General features: G+C 39.0%; 1 protein-coding gene and 1 long non-coding RNA gene across 4 annotated transcripts in view; one reads left to right on the plus strand and one right to left on the minus strand.

Moving 5' to 3' along the window:
• The window catches only part of mdu (mitotic spindle positioning protein meduse), a 68686-nt gene extending 55639 nt beyond the window's left edge, over positions 1 to 13047 (minus strand). For all 3 annotated transcript variants that reach the window (XM_087356064.1, XM_087356063.1, XM_087356062.1), the window contains exons 1-3: positions 12955 to 13047; positions 8521 to 8786; positions 3699 to 5800 (exon numbers count right to left, since the gene is read on the minus strand). In XM_087356064.1, coding sequence (XP_087212190.1) covers positions 3699 to 5800; positions 8521 to 8786; positions 12955 to 13032 — 2446 coding nt within the window. In that variant the 5' untranslated portion in view covers positions 13033 to 13047. The remainder of the gene's footprint in view (positions 1 to 3698; positions 5801 to 8520; positions 8787 to 12954) is intronic.
• The window catches only part of LOC147872632 (uncharacterized), an 83090-nt gene that overhangs the window by 57306 nt on the left and 3721 nt on the right, over positions 1 to 22063 (plus strand). The window contains exon 3 of the long non-coding RNA XR_015537113.1: positions 14358 to 14456. This is a non-coding gene — a long non-coding RNA (uncharacterized LOC147872632). The remainder of the gene's footprint in view (positions 1 to 14357; positions 14457 to 22063) is intronic.

Consider the following 22063-nt stretch of genomic DNA (forward strand, 5'->3'; position numbering starts at 1 on the left):
ATATTATAATAGTGATAGTGCATGGGGAGGGGCCTATAAAACAGCGTAATTAAAAAAATATACGTTAAAACAGCTAAAAACGAGGTTCATTGAAAATCTGTGCATTTGCTGGGATTGACGTTCAACAGAACATGACGATTGGTGTACCGTTTGCACACAAGAACCTTGTCTGTCCCAGCACCCCTTCGCCCTTCTGTGATTTTAACATCTTCGGACTTCTTAGGAAGACCCTGAAGTGAAGCAGGCTTATTTTTGATCGGTTTAACCACCAGCAGGCTAAAGAAATTCACGATAAAGCATTCAAACTTGTTAAGTCAAAGCACAGAATGCTTCTCTGGGCCAAACAGACATCCTGTAACATCCTTTGGGCGGATTTCTATTTATTATCTGTCTGTCTGTTGACTATACTCGTTATTGTATCGATGGGATAATTTCTGCCCTCAAAGTGACAGTAAAAAAATATTTAGGGTTCCAAAAAACTCGTAATCGAGCTTCCTGCTATTTCCCCATCCCACGATCATCAGTACGGTAAGATACTGAAGCGCCCTATGGACAACCAGTTCGAAAGTAAAGTGTTGGCAAGTGATATTACAGGTTCTCACGGCGGCAGGTATGACGATGGCTGTCTTCTGGATAGCTGCCATGATCGCCCTGACGATGGAAGCAACAACCACATCTGAAACTTCGGCAAAGTTCAACCACAGTACACGGCGCAACAACCCAGAAGACAGCCATCATCAAAGAATTAGCTACGTCACTAGTTAAAATCTCGACACCGAAACTGGCTAGCCTTCATGGCATTTTCGTGATTTTATTCAATACCTTTAAAAATCGGAGAAAATGTGATTTACTGCATACAGAATAACATTTCACTCAACGTGTAACGAGAACCGCTTCTCAAAAAATCAGTTCTATTCGTCCCACATCTTCCAAAAAAAAAAAAAAAGCTTTATATTCAGTGCACGTTTCATTGAGACTGTAATTCAGCTGTCTTTCGCGTAGTATGAGCTGCCATCTATTTGTGAGAATTTCAAATTAGTGAACTGAAGTTCCCGCACTGGCTACACGTTGGCGCTTCGTAACGTGTGCACGCTGTACATAGCTATGGAGGTATGCATGAGCTCGAGGGCCGGATTCGGCCTAATTCGAACGATAGCAATCTGAATGTATCGGATGTCCTTAGAGCGCAGTCAAATTCATTCATGCATTAAAATAATTTTATATTGTAGACGCAATAGTCAGGGCTTCATTTGGGCTGGAATGAAAGGAAGTCGGTTTTCGGTCGGGTACGGGTGACATTTTTCTCATAAATTTCGGGATCGGGCCAAACGGTCCTCGGGCCGAGTAAAGGTTTAAAATTTTGACCCGTAGAGACTTCTAATTAGCTATTTAACAGGTGTAGAATAGCGGGAAAATTGATACTCTAAATGCATCTTGAAAAGAACGCATGAGGATAATATGTGTATTGCGGTACGAAATACACTTTCCCGGATTGTTTAATAGACGGACTGTAGAGGAAATCAAGAAAAAGAAAGGCACTTGGGAGACGTAATCAGCTGCAACAAGAGGCCTACTATTACAAAAATAAAGCGACATTGTGGCAGACAAATGTCAATGGACAATGAATAGCAGTTACGCAACATTACTTCCAGAGAAAGATCTCGTTTCGGATTTTAATGAAATGAGATCTTAACAACTGAAGCAGCAGAAATGTTTTATGAGGCTGTTGTGAAGTTCCACCGGCGTGGACAGCGAAAGAAACATTTTTTATATAAAATAAAATCAACAAATACAGCAGAAAAAATAAAATTTCAACAGAAAAACTAGTGAGATTCGTTTCGAGCGGATGGATACAACTTGCCCACCGGATGATGAGACAGAACAACCAAATCGACAACTGAGGGCTCAAGAGCATTTTTGAGGATCAAATGAACAGATCCTTGTTTGTTCCTGTTTATCACATTCACACATTGAATTCACGTCCATTCTCTTGAACTGTATGTTTCAGCCCAGTGTGGTCATCATCAGGTTCAAATATATGCTTGAAGTTATTAAACTGGCAGAATATTTTCCCTCCTCCAGATGTCACTTAACAAAAGATGAATTATTTTGATTTAAAAAGCCGAATAATTCTGTTTTGTTTTTAACTGTATTTTATAGAGATTTTTCATTTTAGCGGTTACCTGTAATTGCCTTTTCAGCTGTTGTCCAGCACTTTAATAGACTGAATCGAATAACAGTAATAATAAACACAAAGTAGTGCCAAACAATAAGTATTCTAGATATTTCAGCTAAACAGAAACAAACAATCCTATTATGATACATTCTTAATGCTCAATTGTATGTTAATTGGGGATTACAATCAGTAGGTCGGGCGTATATTAAAGCTAATTTCCCATCTCAGCATCCTACAACTTTCACAACAAGACGAATTTATGAGTGGTTCAAAGTCATTGCCCGGTGATGGGAACAGAATGGTAGTGCGTATCGGAACTAGACCTAGTGGAACCTGTTCGTGTGTCAGCCAGGTAGCACATGCTGAAAGTGGTCTCCAGTCTAAGCTCATGCATCAGTGGCGTAAAGTTCTGCGGATGTTGGGGCGTGAGAAAGACAGGAAGAAAAATAGAAAATATAAGAAAAATAAAACTAGCAAATGAATAAATAGAGAGAGAACAATTAAAGAGAAAAGCAAAGCAAGGGCAAGTAATAAAGTTGGTGAACGGATGTGAAATTTCTTTCACTGTGTACTCATTTCCAAATGGAATATTCTAAAATTATCTGATTTTAAACTCCTTCTTGAGAAGGGTATTAAAATATTTTTATGCAGCCCGCCAGCTTCGTCCCGTAAAAAATCTAAGGGTTCGTAAAAGCGTAAAAATTTATGTAGGGGTCGATATTTTGGAAGAATAAGATGATATTTTTAATATATCCTGCTAAATTCTGTTTCGTAGTGTGCCATCGCAGGGGAACACTAAATAAATATAGTAGCCCTAAGTGTCACTACGTTGTCTAACACTGACTAATCGGAATGGTGCAAGAGTTGTTCCCTTAGACAAGTACAAAAACACGTTTAGACATATCTCATTCAAGTGTCTAACAGGCGTGCTTTACCGTATAAACGATAATGCGACTTATCCTCACTAAACCTGTCTAAGACTTTTGTCTTGTGACTAATCGGTGTGCGTCCAGCCTTAGACTCTGCACTGGCTATCCTGATAGTATAGATCGTAGTTTTCCATAGTCCTTCCACGCTAATGAAGGAATAGCACCTGACAGTAAGCGTATTAATGATTAGGAACAGACGTATGCAAGTAGAGCGAACTCGTTTTATATTTGCCACTGTTTGTCACACTTGTAACAATAACACGGTTCCCTCCCCCACCACAAGTGTCTAAAATATTAGTTCCGGTACAATTGATTATTGGTCAGAAAGGCGGGAAAAGTCCAAGTATAGCGACCAAATATTTACCTACGTAAATGCCAACAAGGACCTTTTTGCCTGCCACCAAAATTCATCATTTCCTGCAATTCTAACAAATGTTTCCATTGCTGAAGATACGTTTCAGTTAACACCGCAACGAACAGCAGTGGGTCTACAGTATAACAACAGGTCCTTGCAGGTAGCACAGAAACTAATGCCAGAATACGTTACTCAATACTGAACAAATTTAATATTAAAATAAATTTGCAGAGCTTACCTTCTGCTGGCAGTTTAGTTGAGAAAATATTCGTGCTTATTTCCGAGTCGACAGGAAGGACGCTGAATTTATTTACGCTGTCGCCTGGATTGTCAGCAGACACGAAGTCCTCGATTGTGGACGAAGGTACTTCCAATGCCTTGTCCTCAACTGATGACATGTCTTCCAGTTCCAGCAAATCGTCAGGCAGTTCTGCAGGATGCTCTCCACTTCTTATCCAGGAGTCGATCCTCTTAGCGCGGACGGTCTGATTATCTATAATACGTCGACGTTCACGCTGAATGTCTTCCAATGAAGCCTCGACGTCGAGAAGGCTGACGTCCGGCAAGTTATCGCGAAGTTTCTGTCTCTCCTCCTCGTATCTCTTCATGATCTGAGCGCCAATGTTTCGAGAAGTCTCATCTTCCACACCAGATGCGCCATCATGTTTCATGGGCTTCACACTTGCTATGGGACAATTCACATAATACTGGGACCCATACGTCATTCTCACTGTCTCCGCAGACCGATCAACTGCACATAAGAATTCTGGCTCTTCAGTACTATTAATTTGGTCTTCCTGCTTTGCTTGGTCCAATTCAGCAGGAGGCACAGTTTTCGTCTCCCACGTGCCATCTTCAGAGATTTCAATGACCGACGCCTCTTCGCCTACAGCGCATTCTACATTCCTGCAATCACATTTAGAAATATCACTGATCTTAGTGTCAGAATCATTTCCTGTATTTTCGTTGTTTCTCACGGTTGAATTCGGCAATTTGTCATTCGAAGAATCAGAAAACTTATTCGATGAAGAAATTCTTATTTCTGAGATCCCATTATCTCCACAGATTATTGCAGAGGTATTATTTTCTGTGTGGTTCTCAGAGCCCTCACACGGCGATAATATTTTATCAATATTAGTACTGATCGCATTGCCTTCGCAGGAAGCTATGCAAATATTGTTTGAGTCGTCTTCGTGGGTAGCAGCTGTGTCTTGAGCATTAATACCATTTGAATGACTTTCACAGAAATTTGTGAAAATATCGACTCTGGAATCGATCACACTATCTTCAGAGCAATTCATGCAACTATTACCTTCCGTGCTTTTTACAGTGTCCCTGCAGGAAGTTGAGTATTTATCAACTTCATTGTCGATTAAATTGTCTCCACAAGAAGCTACGCACTTACCAAACTTAGCATTATCGCTATTATTTTCACAGGTAGCCAAGTTGCTATTGACCTTAGTACTGGTTGTCATATCTCCAGACGAGGCTAAGGAATTATCATCATACATATTTATTGATTCGTCTGCACAGGGATCAACATATTTATCAACATTAATGCCGATAGAACTGTCTTCACACGAGGTTATATAGCTGTCTATCTCGGTGCTGTGCGAATTGTCTCCACAAGATGCTACGTTCTCATTGTTATTAGAATTTTCTTCAGGGCAAACAGCATTACCATCGATTTTTAAATCGATTATATTGCCTTCAGAGGAAGTGTAATTGTTACATTCCTGTTTAGGGCTTGAAGTGAGTTCGCTGGAAGTCTTGCAGTTGACATCCTCATGGCATTTCTTTACATTTTCAGTCCCAGAAAAACCGACCACATTTCTGCTATCGATATCTGTGACACCACTCATTTCGATGCCTGTTCCTTTAGCAGTTTTGAAAGACTTATTCTTCTCCTCATGCAGCATGCTCGAGATGTGTGGTCTGCTCTTTTTGCGTTTAGGTTTCACAACTGTCGAGTAGATCACTTCAAACGGAAGAGAGAAGGGTTCTTCTTCTAGGGCTCCTGTCTCTGGGTCACAGCAGACGTTCTCGTAGTCCTGGAAGCCTTCCGGAGGTTTCACGTTTCGTGTGTCAGGTTCTTCCGTGTTGGCGAGACCTGTATTGAAGATTGCTCCTGGAGGGACCTCGTAAATATGGGGATCTGGACTGATCGTTTCGGTTTCACTTTGGAGCAAACCCAAGAAGATATTTACTGGACTTTGACAAGAAACTTGTTCGTAAATGTGTTCTTTGTCGTCTTCGTTTACAGACACCGTACAATTCTCATACAGTGGCTCCTCAGAATTGGTGTTCTCGTAGATGTGTTTGTCTTCAACATCTTCAGTTCTGAAAATTAAACGACATAAGATCTTATTTAAAATTTGCAGGGACTAACTTTTTACACCTTAGAGAAAATCTATTGTGAACACAGAAGGCGAAGGGGACATTAAACGAGTAATCTGAAGCCCACGTGGAAGCTTTACGATGTTTAATTCGTAAAGACAATAAGAAAAGAAGGCGATTATAAAGTTATTAATATTTAATAGTGACCTTTAACCAACATTAATGTTTCAGATTTTAAGTTCCTACGGTGATGATATTGATGCTCTTCTGGGTCATTAAGCCGTGTGGACTTAGAGATATACCAACGTTTCTGAGAGACATACTATGTCCGTTTTCAGGGCTGAAATTTACGCGGCGTCACAACCCAGATTAACATCTTCAATATTCATTATCTCGCAAAATTGTACAGGAAAAAAAGGTAATGTCATGTGTTCTGGTTAGAGCCCACATAGGGGGAGTCGAAATTCTGGTCCAAATTGGAGGTATTAGCTAAGGACTGTGAGTGCTTTTCCTCAGGCCTTCTAGGATACGACAGTAAGATGTAGGTTCGAGAATATTAATAGAATTACTAACATGATTTAGTATTCCTGTAGAGCTAATAAATGCCAAAACAGTTCAAAATAATTCAAACAGATATTGATAGAATATTTTATACTGATATCTTACAATTAGGACCAACTGTGAACCTTGTCTACAAATGAATTACAAGCTATTCCTACTCTCATTTCATCGTCTAGATATTAGCGTTTAATACTAAATTCATAATAATAATAATATATAAGCAAATCAGGTTGGTTAGCCTCAGGACCTTTCAGCTACAAAGAGGACATGCAATGCATCACACGCGTTGCAGTTTCACGGTGGCTGATCGCAATTACATCGTCCCTTGACGCGATTTTAAACCGGTCACTCAATCTCAGAGAAACGAAAGAACGAGCAAAACGAAAGTGCATGCACAGATTTCAAGTTATAAAATTCATCCATAAAATAATGCAGGTGTGTATTTTACGTGAAAGGCTATGTTTTTACAGTTCAAAAACTAGGTAATAATGTTCAGTAGGTAGCAATGCATATCATTATCTGCGGTCGAGAAATAAGAATCACGTTTCTGCTTACTTGTTTAAATTATTATCATCTGATCGTTGCTTTACGTACTTTCACCCCACGTATCTATTTCAAGAATCCAGGCTGAAACCCGTATTTCCGAGTTGTTGGAAAGTCAGTCAAATGAGCGGGTGTAACTGAAAAACATTATTTAGTACTAGCCTTCTGCATGAAAGCTGCACAGTTATAACTGCAAGGACACAACCATATTCGTTTGCCATGTACATCGGAATATTCAAGTTGATCTGTCTCCTCTTTCAATATTTTGCCTGCTTAATATTGTCCAAGGCTGCTTCCCCGATGTTCACATTTGAAAGTCCACGTCGAAAATACCGTATCTAGTCCTCCGATGTCCAGTGCTAGATACACCGAACTTGACCAATGCTTGGACGTGTGAACCCTTGTAAACCCCATTTTTTATGAGATAAACAACCCCTCCTTATATGGCTCCCTTTAATACTTTGACACCTAATATTTTGGACGTTGAAAAGGCAATTTATCGTTATTTATATACATATGTTTGCTGGTGTTGTATATTTTTATTAGCGTTTTCTTCTTATAGGCTCTTTGCTGTTGACAAACGCTCTAATAAAGAAATTGGAATGAATGGAAAATAGTCGAGTGTACTTAAATATGAGTATGAAATTTGCTGTCTTCCGGGTTGTAGCGCCGTGTAGTCAGACTGTACGGCGCTACAACACAGAAAACAGTTATCTAGGAGATTTAACATTATTAACATCAAAACCTGTCAGTCGAGATGATTCTGAAACAGTTTCGTCTAATTTTCAATTTTAATATCTATTTTACAACTAATAGTTTCAGTCGTATCCCTTCCACTCTCTCTTGGTCTTCAAGACAAACGCTTTCAAGCGGTTTCCTCAAATTAATTCAGTATAAATTCTGCACAGGCTTAATTTAATCTCGATTAATTTTAACTGTTTTTTGTATGGGTGTGAAACCTGGTCGCTCATACTAAGGCAAGAATAAAGGTTGAGGGTGTTTGAGAACAGGGTGCTGAGGAGATTATTTGGACCTATGAGGGATGCAGTGACAAGAGGTTGGATAGACTGGCGTAAGGAATGGATTCATACCTTTTACTCATCATTACCATTGTTATTATTATAATTATCAATATTATTAGCGCGATACAATCAAGGAAGATTAGACTCGCACGTCATATAACGCGCAGGGAGGAGATGAGAAAATGAATATCAGATTTTGGTTGGTTACTTAATACAATTTAAGAAATGTTCGCACAGCCGAACAACCGCAGCGCATTCGGTAGTATTTTGTCTTTGGTCTCTGTGAATGTCAGGGGAATTCGCCATTCGGGAAATATAATAGTAGGGCTTCATGTAATGTGTCTGTTAATGTTGATATCTGATATTAACAAAAAATCGATAATCATAACATAATAATAGTAAACATTTTAGTAAATCTTCCCGTAATAACATTTAATGGAAATCCTTTCAGCCTTCCTCGAATTCTTTTGTGCGTTCAAATAGGGATGCGAACGCTTCTAAAAAGGAAATACCCTCAGAAGTGGGCAAGGGAATATCTATTACTTTATATATTACTGTCTATACGAGTTGATACAGGTCTACTAAAACTACGTTTACCTCTGGTTCTCATACACGGTATCTTGACTTAGTTCCACTAGGTTGCAGTAGATTCTCTCGCTGTCTAGTTCCGATTCTCGAACTGGTTCTCGTGCTCCCACGTTTTGCGCCTCAGGAAACGTCCCCTTGTTGACGACAATGTCGGTGTTGCCACCGAAATCCCAGCACACGTTTTCGGATGCTGCAGTTACGACCAAACTGCTACATGAATCTGCCTCGTCCCACGCAAATTGTTCTCCGGGTTTCTCAAGCACTCCTTCTTCCTTCTAAAACAAAGCGATGTGTGATATTTTAGGTTCAGAAATGAATTCAAGTGTCATATGATAACCCAAGGTTTAGGATACACAGTCACTAAACAGAAATGTAGATAAAACATAGATTAATATACAATTAAATTAGAAAATTTGCTCTCATTTTTTGCCATTTCAGTAATGTATAAAATACAGCTAAAAGTAAAGTTTGTCCCACTATACGCCATGTAGGCGTTTGGGGTGAGTGGAGGTATAGCTCCTCTCTTCCTTGACCTCGGCACTAGATAGGGGTGAGTGGTCAGCATCACGCCCCGGCCGGCTTTACCCCCGGGAAAGGACCCCGGTACCCATTGTAGAGGAGGCTGGGTGGGCCCCAGAGCCGGTCTGGACGCAGACGCTAGAGGAAAAATCCTCTGCCCTCGTTGGGGATCGAACCCCGGTCGTCCAGCCCGTAGCTAGTCACTATACTGACTGAGCTATCCCGGCTCAGCTAAAGAAAATAAAAATAACAAAATTCGTATTATAATTTGGGGCCGTGCCATAGCTCAGTTGGCTTACCGCTGGATTTTCACAGCAGGGATTCGAGTTTATTACCGTGCGGCTTAAAATGACATTTGTGGTGGAGAAACTGGTAATGGAGCAGGAATTTTGGGGTGGTATATCTATTATTTTTTAAAACATAAATACAATTCTTGGACGTATATTCATCAAAATTATTTGCCAGCAATACGGTGTCATAGCCCAAATATTTAATATTAAATGATATTAGAAATCAGGATTAAACTAAATTACTGCTAGTACAAATATATAAAACGTTGATTCCTATAAATTATGTTATATTTTATTGTGTGCACTAATACGAAGTAGACTTTACATGGGGTAGGTATACTTTACAGAAAGTCATATAACCAGTTTCAAAATTCCCGTAAGCGAAATATAGCAGTACATCGTTTTATTCTTTTAACTGTATTCAGGGTATGTGCAGCCTCAACGAAAGAAGTTAAATAGTTTTTAACCAGATGGCATTAAGGATCAATTTTCCTTAACAACGTCAGTAACGAGGACTCATTTTAAACTCGTATAACCCTATATTAGGTGTAACAGTACTGAACTTGAGCTATAATAGGAGTATTTCACAAGGATGTATCTTACGTCCCATATTACAGGCATATATTTTAGGCATTCATTGTGATCTGCCTATACAACAGACCAGTGTTTGTTGGTTAGTGATCCTTTTTTAACATTGCAAGCAATGTAAAAACTCTATTGTACCTCTTCAACTTAATCTTAAAACTAATGTCTTTTTTATAGTGTTAATTGTTTGTTTGCTTATTTTACATTCTTCAACTTAAGGGGAGTAAAATCTTTACCTTCCACGTTCAGCTCAAAAGGATAGACTGACAAGACAAATGCATCTATCTCGTTAGACGCAACGTTGTAACACTTTCCACTACAGTAAGCATAAATCAGTTCCTCGTAATCTCCTTCATTGCGCGTGCCTCAGCGAATCCATTAACTACAAATGTATTTCTCTAGTTTCTAGGTCACTACATTGATGCATTACACCTATTATCTGAAACATCCATTGGATATACGCGAGGGATATCTATAATGACCGTCGCACATGATCTGATAAAACTGAATTTTCTTCTGTAGGAGCCTTTCTTGCCGAAGTAGGAACATGTGTTAACATCACCTACCCTTGCATTTGTATGAATTGGTGAAATTTCTTCTGTATTAACGGGATTTTTATTAAACTTGTAATTTCGAATATTTATTAAGATTTGTCTATCAAATATAATCTGGGTCCAAACCGGCAAGACGGAATACAAAACGAGGTGAAGGAAAAATATTTAAGATGTATCTGTATAAGAACTGTCTACATTACATTTATTCCACATCCATTTACTTTCCACAAAATTGTCGTCAAGATATTTACTTTTAGAAATGCTCTTTTGACTAACCTCTGACTGTCAATATACTGGTATTTATACAGCGACGACAGCAATGGTCGAATCCAGGGCCTTTTGAATACAAGGCTAGCATGCTAACAACTAGAACACCCGGCTGGTCTGTGATCTCTAACTTTCATTTCAAGAGTATTTTAATAAAGTGTATAGTCAACAAAACACACAACTGTGCTGTTATTTGTCTTTATTGTAACTTATGTGCAATAAATTAATATCTCGGTCAACCAGGTGTACAAATCCTCACAGAACGTATGTGGGAAGTGTGTGTACTTGATTAATGCAACACACGGTTTCAATTTAGTTTAAGGCAGTGTTGATCAGGACGAGTTTCTAATATATTTAATGCATATAAATTGGATCCAAGATTGGAAAAGTTCGTAACCTCAGACAACAACGTATGGTGTGTATCAAACGTAATTCAGTATCTGGTTGCTTACACTAAAGTCAACTAAACAATTCATTTAAAATGGTGGCTAAAGGTACGTATTAGAATCTTCAACATTATTTCATCTATTCGAAATTATCTAAAGATGTACACAGGTCTTCGTGTAAACTTTACACTGTAAAGCCTAATTCATTTCATCCTATTTTGAATGAAATTAAGTTTTTATAACTGGGCCTAACTGAAGTGAGGTAAATGTCTTGAGATTTTTCTCGTGTGCAACATGGAAGGGGTTACTTTGAATTTTAGATGTCTGATTGAGCGCTATTTAATGACGTCGTTCAATTTCAGAGATTATATAATGCCGAATTTTGTGGGAAGATGATCATGAATGGTGTATGCGTAAGGATTGGCAAGGAGGGGCCAACGTTTCAGAGGTAGTTACTGGCTCCACTGCTTTGATGTTGGAGTAAACAAGCACCTCTGAAAAGACGGTAAACATCTACCAGATTACACAACACTACAACCCAGAAGACTGGCATCAACATGAAAATAGTTTAAGATGACAAAGAATAGGTTACAATGCTGGGCTTTTGACCTGTATGTTGATGACGGTTGAGATTTCACAACGCTAATAAATAACACACATCGTGGCATTGTTTATGTGTGTGCGTTTCTCATTCATACAGCATTTCAGCGGGCAGTTCAATGTCCTTGTCATCCCCAGATGTGTGTCTAGAGTGCATGAAATTAGACGGGCCAGAGTCGGAGATGCAGTGGCGCTTCTAAAGGTACAATTTGGCTGCACGCGACAGAGACGGGAGACGGACACATCGCAGCTTGTCGCCACACACTTTTGAGGTGACGACAGAGACATGCGGCAAAGTGTTTGTTTTCTTTGTTTTGTTGAGACATACGTGCACATATTCTGTGAAAAATGAGTACAAAAATGCTTCTAAAAAGGTTACTCGAAGAATAAGAAGAAGATGATGTGTTGCTGTGTTATTTGTTGCGAAAGAAACAAAGAAAACCTATGAGTTCAATATTCAAAACCAGACGTAAAGAAGGATCTTTCTGTCGGTGGTCAGTGGTCGGTTTTCTGCTACTAATTCTATCAATTGCTCATCTTGGTCACCAGTAAATTTAATTTCTGCCATTATTTTACTCAACAACACACGTGCTGCCTGAGCCCGTCGCGAGACACTACTGGTCCGAGAGCGGTCTCCTGTGCTTTGTCTCTGTCGCCTGTCTTTGTCTCGCGCTCGTAATTGTACTTCATACGATTGTACAGAGAGCAGACAGGAAGCGACCAGTCTCGGTCTCGTAACTCTGTCGCCTGTCTCGGTCGCTTGTCTCTGTCGCGTGCAGCCAAATTGTACCTAAAGTTATTCCGGGCGTAATAAAATATAGTACAACTATTCCAGACTGTCTGTCATGTCCACTGAATTGTGTTATTCCGTATTACCATGGATATTGACTTTTTAACCTATCGTTATCTACACCCACACCTTAGAAGTCACCATGAAAGAAATTTTGTAGGGTTTATGGGGATATGGATGAAGTCTGACGGTTTCAGACCATGGTGCATTATAATCTGCAAAAATTGTATTTAGGACTTTAGAGTCTATATTTAATTAAAATTACAACGCTTCCGAAGTTGGATATTCTTCCGTCTTCAGATAAAGAGTAAATTTCCGAATCGTTATTTTATTTAAATATAGACGACGGAGTTTTACAGACTGTGGAGAAAGTGAACTGGTCTTCGTCTACAACACATCACATAAATCCTGACAATATTTGAGCGACCGATTTATTTTGTCGTGCATCTTACCTCGAAATTTAATTTCAACTTCTTCTGGAAACGTGGATATCCGAATTTCCAAATAAACTGTTTCTTGATGGCACTCATGATAAAACACAACCGAAACACATGAAGTCGCCACAGCGACTAGAGCTGACTCTCTACATTCACAACTCTCTCCTGTCTCTGTGCCACAAAACAGTGGCGGCTGGTAGGCTGCTAACAAGTTAGTCCTACCCTGTCTATTGCACTTACCAGTCATTAACGATTTATACGGGTCATTTACGTAATGCGCATAAAGGTATTTTGAAATGTTACGACCTCCTCTTTCCAAAGAAACCAAATGTTTAAAAATGATGAATTAGTAATGATGGTACTATGGCGCCTCTTTCCTGAAGTGACCGACAGAAACACGAGAAACCTAAATTTTTACCGGGGTCTCCCGGAGCCATGGAGTTTGGTTCAAGAACATTCTGCACATTTATACCAAAGATAGGTGATGGTGGCATTGCGCTGATGACGGAGGCGGTAATTACCTCTGAAACGTCGGTCAACGTACACGAGACTACACGGCGCAATAGGCAGTCATCGTCAGCCATGATCACATTTTTGCTAAGCATGAATTTTTGTCTCCTAACATCGTGACATTAAGTCCAAAGGAGAAGTGGGAAGAAATGGAAACCTGTCCCCCAAAACCTTATGACTATATTGTGTGATAGGTCTAGTGGTTAGCACATCCGGTTATATTTGTGACGTACCCGGTTAGAATCGTTAACCATAACCCGGGTATTCTGATTGAGCGTCTTCTAAAGCGAATACTGTGGTAGAAGCCTCGTCTCATATAATCGTTCACGATCCAAACTAACATTTCCTTTAAGTCACAGATACGCCGAGTAATGCCTCACCGAATCCTGATATAACGGAATATGAGACAATACTTCTCATCAACTACATTGCCACAATCTTAATTTCTTCAGTTTAAGCTATCCTGTCATATATTTATATTCCTAACAAGAATATAGCAAAACTGTTATACTATTTACAAGTTAAAACACACTTTGTCATAGTGCATGAAACCTAACAATCTTTTATGACAGGAATAATTTTCTCCGTTTAAATTAACACGTTTTACCAAAGTATACAGAAATATTTCTGTTTTTATATTACAATAACTGACTTAATTATCGCTTCTTTGAGTGCCTACATGATCCATATTGCCACATTAAGAAAATGTTCTTTGTTCATGTTTGCTGAACTTCCCTGCTTACTCGATGAGCCATAAAGTACTTCTTAACGTTGTTGTTGTTATTATTATTATTATTATTATTATTATTATTATTATTATCGTCATCATCATAATTAGTGCGATAAACTCGTTACAAACTATGGAGATGCAAAACAAGTGTAACATTAGCCCATGATTTGTTTTGCAGGGGTACCACACGAGCCGCCCCTGGTATCATCCCCACTGCCTCTTCAGCTGTCGAAGAGCGTTCCCTGTTGGACAGAATTCAAGGAAGCAGTGGGTCACGGTAAGGAGGTCATTACTTGGGGCTACAGGTGCGGTGCACATCAAGCCCGGAGCACAAAAACTAGTTTGTTTTCTCTGTCGCATAGTTGCGCTCCAAAAAAGGGCACACATGGTTTAAGCAGAACTTGAATTATCTCTGTTCAAAACGGCAAATAATAAATTACAGGAGATAGCCGAGGTCTTTGGCGCCAGTAATGCAGATCTTCAATGTCGCGAATTCGATTTGTAAGGTTATTTAACAGTGGTCAGTCAATTATAGACTTAGGTTTTCACGGTGGTGAGTCCGAAGTCTTCTGGGTTGCAGCACTGTGTAGTTGGTAGATTATTACTCATAGCCCTGATGACGGAGGCAGCAAAGACATGTGAAACGTCCGCATACTTCTACCAGACTACACGGCGCTACAACATAGAAGGCAGCCATCTTTCAGCTATAGAGTTTACGTAACGTTCAGTGACCGTGAACGGTTTCGAGTTCATATTTATTTGTTGAAACCGACTGTCTTCTGCTATGAGCCGCGTGGTCTACTTGACCGACGTGCTTACTGCCCTGCTTATCGCCCTGATGATGGAGGTAGTAAACACCTCCGAAAAGCAGGGACTTCACCGCGCGACATTCGATAAACACCTTCACACGCATAAAACTTCAGAGAATTTCAAAGTCGGAAGGAAGTATTGTTCCCGTTTTCTACGACAGGCAAACAGCTTTTACTTCAGTACGAGTCAAATTATGTGAGAACTAAGGTGAGAAATGTATGCCCCAATAAGCACGAAAGGATTTGTTTTATTCGAAATAATGAATCAGGTAGCAGAGAATGAAAGTATTATTTCTTCCATTGTCTGTCTTACGAATGTGCTTCAGTTGCAGAGATTACTGTCTAAAGAAAGATAAACGATGAATATGAGAGTTAAGAGGAACTCACAAAGAGGCGTTAGTGACGTGACGGGATGGTTATCTATAAGAGTTTAAATACGCTTTGTCAGCTTAGTTTGTAATATAGCTTTTACCACAGGTGGTTAGTGGGGAAAGTGAAAAGAAACTGTCATAGCAATTCATATGAGGATCAGACTACCACAACGGAGCTGGAAACCTGGTTCAGTAGTATTAAAACTACTATACAGGCGTGTAGGTAATTGGGAGTGGTATTAGTATTATTTTCTCGTCGTTTAACTACGATCCACCAAATGCAAAGTTTATTTGACGTAAAGTCGTGAGATTTAAGAGTAATTACGAACTGGCTTACCGTAGAGCCGGATGGAGGGCTTTTGCAAAGACGGCTTACATAAGAAAGTGCAGTTCTTGACCATCTGAGAAACCATTACTCCTAAACCAATGATTTAAAGTTGAGAAGGATGTGGGCGGAATATTAAAATTGTTCTCTTTAGGATTAATAGTGAAATCAGTGAAGCACGAACACACGAACAGGGAATCGAATCTGCGAGAAAACAACGAAAGCAAATTTCTCACTGCAGAATAAATCGAAAGACGGGTCATTGAGTCCTGCTGATACGGCCACAGACAATGAGGTCAAAAGACCATTGTAATTTAGTAGTGGTTTACGGTTCAACTGATTTTCGGAGTTAAGTGAATATTTCCGAAACGAGGGTAATGTTTAACACTTTCACACGGTTCGATACGCAGAATTCTGTACAACAGATATAAACAACATTGAACACCAGAATAATTACTTAACGGCATTGATTTGTCAGAAGTTTTCCAACGTTTCAGAGGGCCGTGGTGCCTTCATCATCAGAGCGGTGAGTGATCGCCCTGATGATGGAGGCAACAAGACGCAGCGCAACGCAGAAGATAGTCATTTTCGACTTCCCATGATCAACGCGCTACACGTTTCCAAAGTTACTTACTTGATCAGTTAGGTTCGCTACCTTACGAGTAAACGAGTAACGAAAGGTGAAACGGAAAAATATCTTACATATTTCCGGCTGCGATTTAATTTGGGATGTCATGTGTGTAACGACCAATAAATTGCTTTGCCACAAACAGGCCGGGCAACAGAAAACTGCTCTCAGATTGCTCTAGTCTCACTGCTATGACCTTTTCCATAAAGGACACTGGAACATCTTGGTTAATTTTCTAACCTGTAATTAGAGGCATGTGTTGTGGCGTCTTTCTCGCACTGTGGGTAGCTAATGCAACATTCCCACAATTAAGTAAATTTCCGTTAGTATAAGCAGCCTAATTTGTTTTAAATACAACGGTAAAGGAATTCCGCTAGCTATTAGTTTGTGAAAACGTAGAGAATGGACAAGTACCCCACAAGCCCAATGGTATATATATATATATATATATATATATATATATATATATATAAAACACGTGTTTAATAATCAATAATTTTCATTTTTCCTACAAGGCCCAGTGGTACAATCAATTTTCATTTTTCCCAAACTCTATGTGTGGGATTCGTATAAGTTTCAGCGTAAACAGGGATTATTTATTGAAAGAGCGTTAACTAATTTCATATTTGTAATGGTGAAGTTAGGTGTTTTCTTTGTGGTATGGACTGAATGTTTAAATATTCTTTTGCGTAGATTGAATTTCAAAAGCTAAATGGAATTATTATAAATGCATTTGGAAAGAAATTGTCACGTGCAACTATAACGCACAACCTGTAGCTGCAGGCGGAGAAGGTTAGCTCAAGCGGTATCCGATCTATCTCGCTTTCGGGAATTTCGCAGAATTAATATCGGTTCAGACTTCCCAGGGAAAGAACCTTGAAATCAACTACAATATCATGTTTTCCTTCATTTAAGAATTTGCAGCTTTATCATTATCAGATATCCTATACAGACGATACATCATCCCAAAATAACCAACATATCGCTGCTCGAGAATAAGTGTAGTGATATTCTTGTGCTAGTTTATTTAACCACTTTGTGTCAATTTGGATAAAAAAGCTGTCATACATTTATTAGTGAGAAACGACAGATGACGCCGCTTTAACGCCCTAGAACTCTATTCTTGAGGCATCTTGCTGCAGTCGAGTTTGTTAAGTTACTACTGTGATTTTTGTCGTGGTTTTCTGTATTGTCTGAAGACGAATACGGAGACTGTACTCGTCTACATGTGAATCCCTACTCACCATTCATGATAATCTTTTCATGCAAAACAGACTGTATACGGTGCCTGCCTGCAGTTAAAAGAATCTCGTTAATTATGTAAGAATAGTTTATTTTCTTTAGTTTTCTTCACGAACCTTAACTTTCCCACAGGAAATCTGTGAAGCGGCGATGATACTAACCGCAACACAGGGCTGTTAATTTATCATATGCGTTGCACTCAAGGATTTGGAAGAATAACGCTTTTAATAAACGACATGTACATATATTTCTTTCTTGGTCACGTGATTCAGTGTTGGACTTCAACACTGTAAACACTGTGCGATGATATTCGCGTAACTTCATTTGCACAGCACGTTATGATGACATCGGTGGTTTATTTATCTTGGTACTTCTCAACTTCTTATTATCAGTAACAACAGCATAACAACATGGCGGTCACATTAACTCTTGGGATGAGAACATACAATTTACGATAGGGTAATTACTTAGGGAAGTGTAAAATATGAACGTGACGACAATCAGAAATGCTTTAATTTGATGACACTATCCGAAAAATGTTCAAATGTGACTACATCTTCTGGGTCGTTGCGCTTTGTAGTGTGGTACTTTCTTCCTCCATGGTCGCCCTGATAATGGAAGCAGTAAGTACATCTGAAACGTCGGTATACTTCTATCAGACTACGCGGCGCAACGGCCCAGAAGACAGCCATCTTCTTACATATCACTGTGAGGACGTCAAAGTTTACCAAGCATCTTATTAGTGTATTATTTACTGTATTTAGTGAAGTCCCCTATCTGTAGTGTGAAGGAACTTCGCTTTGTTGGCTTTGTTGTTCTTAGAAGTACTTAAATTTAAGTAGTACATGGACATTGCCTTATAATGAACAAATTGCTTGAAACGGTGTTACAAGAACAAAACAACACGGACACTTGACAAGAGCGGATGTTTGCTCAGATCAGAAGTGCAAAAGGAAAAAAAGACCCTTTTCGAGCATCGTGTAATGTAAATTATCAGCAAGGGATCTAGATTTAAGTTCACTTCTCCAGAAAAGAAGTACGACAAGATTAATACACATAACTTAACCTACTCCATGGTGACCAGTCTTTCTCGCTCAGCTAGTCACAAAATGTCCTACTCATACTGAACCCGAGACTCATTACCGCGTTCACAAAAGCCTACCATCATCAGGACGATGATTGAGGCAGCAAGGACCTCTGAAAATTGGTAAAAGTCTACTAGATAACACGGCGTAACAACCCAGAAGACAGCTATCTTCGTACTCGCCACCGTGAGAACCTAATATACTACTTATTACCAAATTTGTCCTAATATTTGCCACATCAGCGTCTACAGATGTCACCAGGCGATGCGGTGTAGTGGTTAGAATTCCTCCTCCGTATTCAGGAGGGGCACCGGCTCGATTTTCGGCTCAGAAGATGTCTATACTGATACTAATGATAGGATAGGTCTTTCAAAAGACCAGTACCGTTACGTCACACATCCATACCAATTCATTATTTGCAGTCACTCTTCCTAAAACACCCTGTAAGCTATATATCTAAGAAAAATTGTACTTAAATAAGTTAAAAAGATTGCATGCCCGACATGTTTATGTAACAAATTAATTTCTCACGCCTAATATTAAGCTGAAAATTGCAATTACAACAAGTCTTCCAATATGGCATATATTTTCCAATTATTTTAGACAATAAACAAATACTTCGTCACCAAACACTGGCGAATAAACGACTACCTCAGTTCTTGATGTGGGTATTTTTGTTGATAAGAATGAAAATATGTACTTTTCTCAAAACTGTTCTTTACTGAAAAAGTAAAATGTGTCGGAAGCTGTGGAAACAATAGGGCAGTTAGTTGTAGGGGCGAAAGGATGTGAACGCCCCACTTTCTGCGCGTTTGCACACCGCACACGGCAGCTATTAAACAGTAAGATGGAAATAGAAAATTATACTGCCTTGCTATTGTTTCGTATTATACAGAGAAACTATCTAAAAAATTACTGGATATTTTTTTGAAAATACTATTCCATACATACTTTTGGGATCACCTGTTGAGAGGCACTAGTGTCCCCTACACACCACACGTTCCTTTGTCTGCCATGTTGTTACAGATTGTGAGGAATTAAAACTTACGAGGTTGTGGCGGTCTGTGAACGCATAACGTCAATTGTATTAAAAGTTGAAAGTGCATATATCATGGCGATCTCTTAAGCCTACAAGAAAATAAAATTAACCAAAAACACGTGGAACTACAAAAGTGAAAACCGTGCTAATAGTTATTTCAAGAAACGAACTGATAATAAAATTAAGTAGAATTTGCTGTTTTTATGGCGGTGAGTCTGAAGATGGTTGTAGCACCGTGTTTGGTAGAATTTCGACGATGTTTCAGAGGCCCTTGCTGCTTCTATCAGCCATCATTTGATGATAAAATATCTTCGTGAAACACGAAGTATTTCATATAGACCAATTTTAATACACTATATAGCAATTTCAACAAAATAATGCTGAAATTTTAAATAATCTTCTGTAGTATTTTTAAAGTGTACCTGTGTATGACCAACTCTTGGTGATCACTAGTACCCTGACAGATTGTGATTATACAATTAATTCTAGGAAATTGAAGTCGTGTACTTCATATGACGGAACAATTTGAATTTCCACGAGAATCAAACAATACATCGTTAAAGGTAAGACTTCGGTTAATCTGATCTACTGATAAGTTACTTCCGTAATGTATATTTTGTAAAGGGCTAAGAAACTTATTTACCAAAGCCGATAAAAATGTTATATAATGTCATCTAATTAATAGAGCATGCCTGTAAATTACAATCCAAATTCTGACCACAATAATCTAAATCTTGGAAGCCATACGGCAAAGACACGCGACATGCTAAATGTCCGCCTCTACGCTTCCACGAAAGTAGAATCAGAACAATTGTTTTCTGAAACAAACATAATTAACAGCAACAATCAAATGCTTGGGACTTTCTCATCACGTGAAAGCACATCGGGTAACAAACAATGCTCCGACCTGAGCAAACAACTGCTGTTTATTTTCGGTAACCTCAATATTTCCGGCGCACAGACGCTGGATTTTAACCGCGGAGATCCTGGTTCGGTCCCGGGTGTCTTCAAGTGAGATTCGTGATGGGCGAAGTGGTACTGAAGCAAGATTTTTCCGAGTTCTTCAGTTTTCTCCTGCTAATCATCATTCTACCGTTGCTCCATACCCATCTACCTCAGGCATACGAGGTCACTGTACCCACAGACTAACATGAAAGAGTCCTAACCTATGGCGGCATTTCGGAACTGAGACGAAGTAATTAGATATAAATACAAATTTGGAACTATGTTTGGATCGAATCTGAAATATACAGTTTTTATTATAACAACTATGTTGTTGTCGCTCGCGAATATAACGTGCCACGCACATTATCCTATGTAGGTCCTAATAGACACCAATCTCATCGCAGACTGAACTCAGCAACTGCATTTTAATCAGGTTTAAATTATTCACTTTCAATACAAAACAGGAGTCTTTAAACGGTTTATGTAATACAATAGATTCCGGTTAGTTGTACCATCGGTTAATCGGGGCAGCCGTTTATTTGGGACAATTCTTAAAGAACAAACCTTTTTAACTCTTTTCGTGGAAATTCGCATAATTGGGACAGCCGCTTAATTGGGCCAAAGTGTTCTAGTCCCGATGTGTCCCAATTAACCGGAATCCACTGTATTATGAAATGTAATATATACTGCAGTCAATTTAAATATAGTATTATTGTAAACCGGGACAGACAATCTCAGTATTAATAAATTAATACAACCACATTTTAGTCTAATCTAAACCTTACTTTTTTCATGTGAACACATAAATAACACCAGATAATCATAATACTTGCATAAATAAATTGTAATGTAACAAAAATTACACACATAGTAGCCCATATCATCACACTGAAATTCATAACAATTATTTTAAATATAAACCAGCCATTTAAATCCAGTTTAATTTAATGTGAATTACGTAATTTCAATATAACGCGTGCGTTGTCGTCACATGACAATGTTATACAACCTATGTTGTCCCTTGGCAAAGTGGTCCAGGCAATCACAGTCAATCTATATAGATCGCTTTCTAAACTTCTAATCGATAACAACTACACACTCACCTATCTCACCACATTGTAATCCATGCAATGTGTGTTAACATGAAGCTTCTTTCACACAACACGTCTCTCGCGTCCACTTCACCTCGACATAGCACAGCGACTGCAGAGTCTGAACTGCATCACGCCACCTGTTGCTGTGTGCTCTCTGTGACCTTGAACTGCTTTGTCGTAACCAAATGTGGTATGGCCCACTGTTTTTAAAAAGTGTTCAGTATCTTCAAAGTAAACTTATGTTTGCTGGTCCATCTGCCGTCAATACAACCCCGTTACAACAAATATTGCTTTCAGAAAGGGACGCGGTGAAACCAGTCCCCGGAAGTTCTAGCTCACGTTTGTC

This window comes from Zootermopsis nevadensis, unplaced genomic scaffold (assembly GCF_977971745.1).
Source record: "Zootermopsis nevadensis isolate Lab colony 2312 unplaced genomic scaffold, Znev_1.0 Znev_ptg000025l, whole genome shotgun sequence".
Lineage (NCBI taxonomy): Eukaryota > Metazoa > Arthropoda > Insecta > Blattodea > Termopsidae > Zootermopsis > Zootermopsis nevadensis.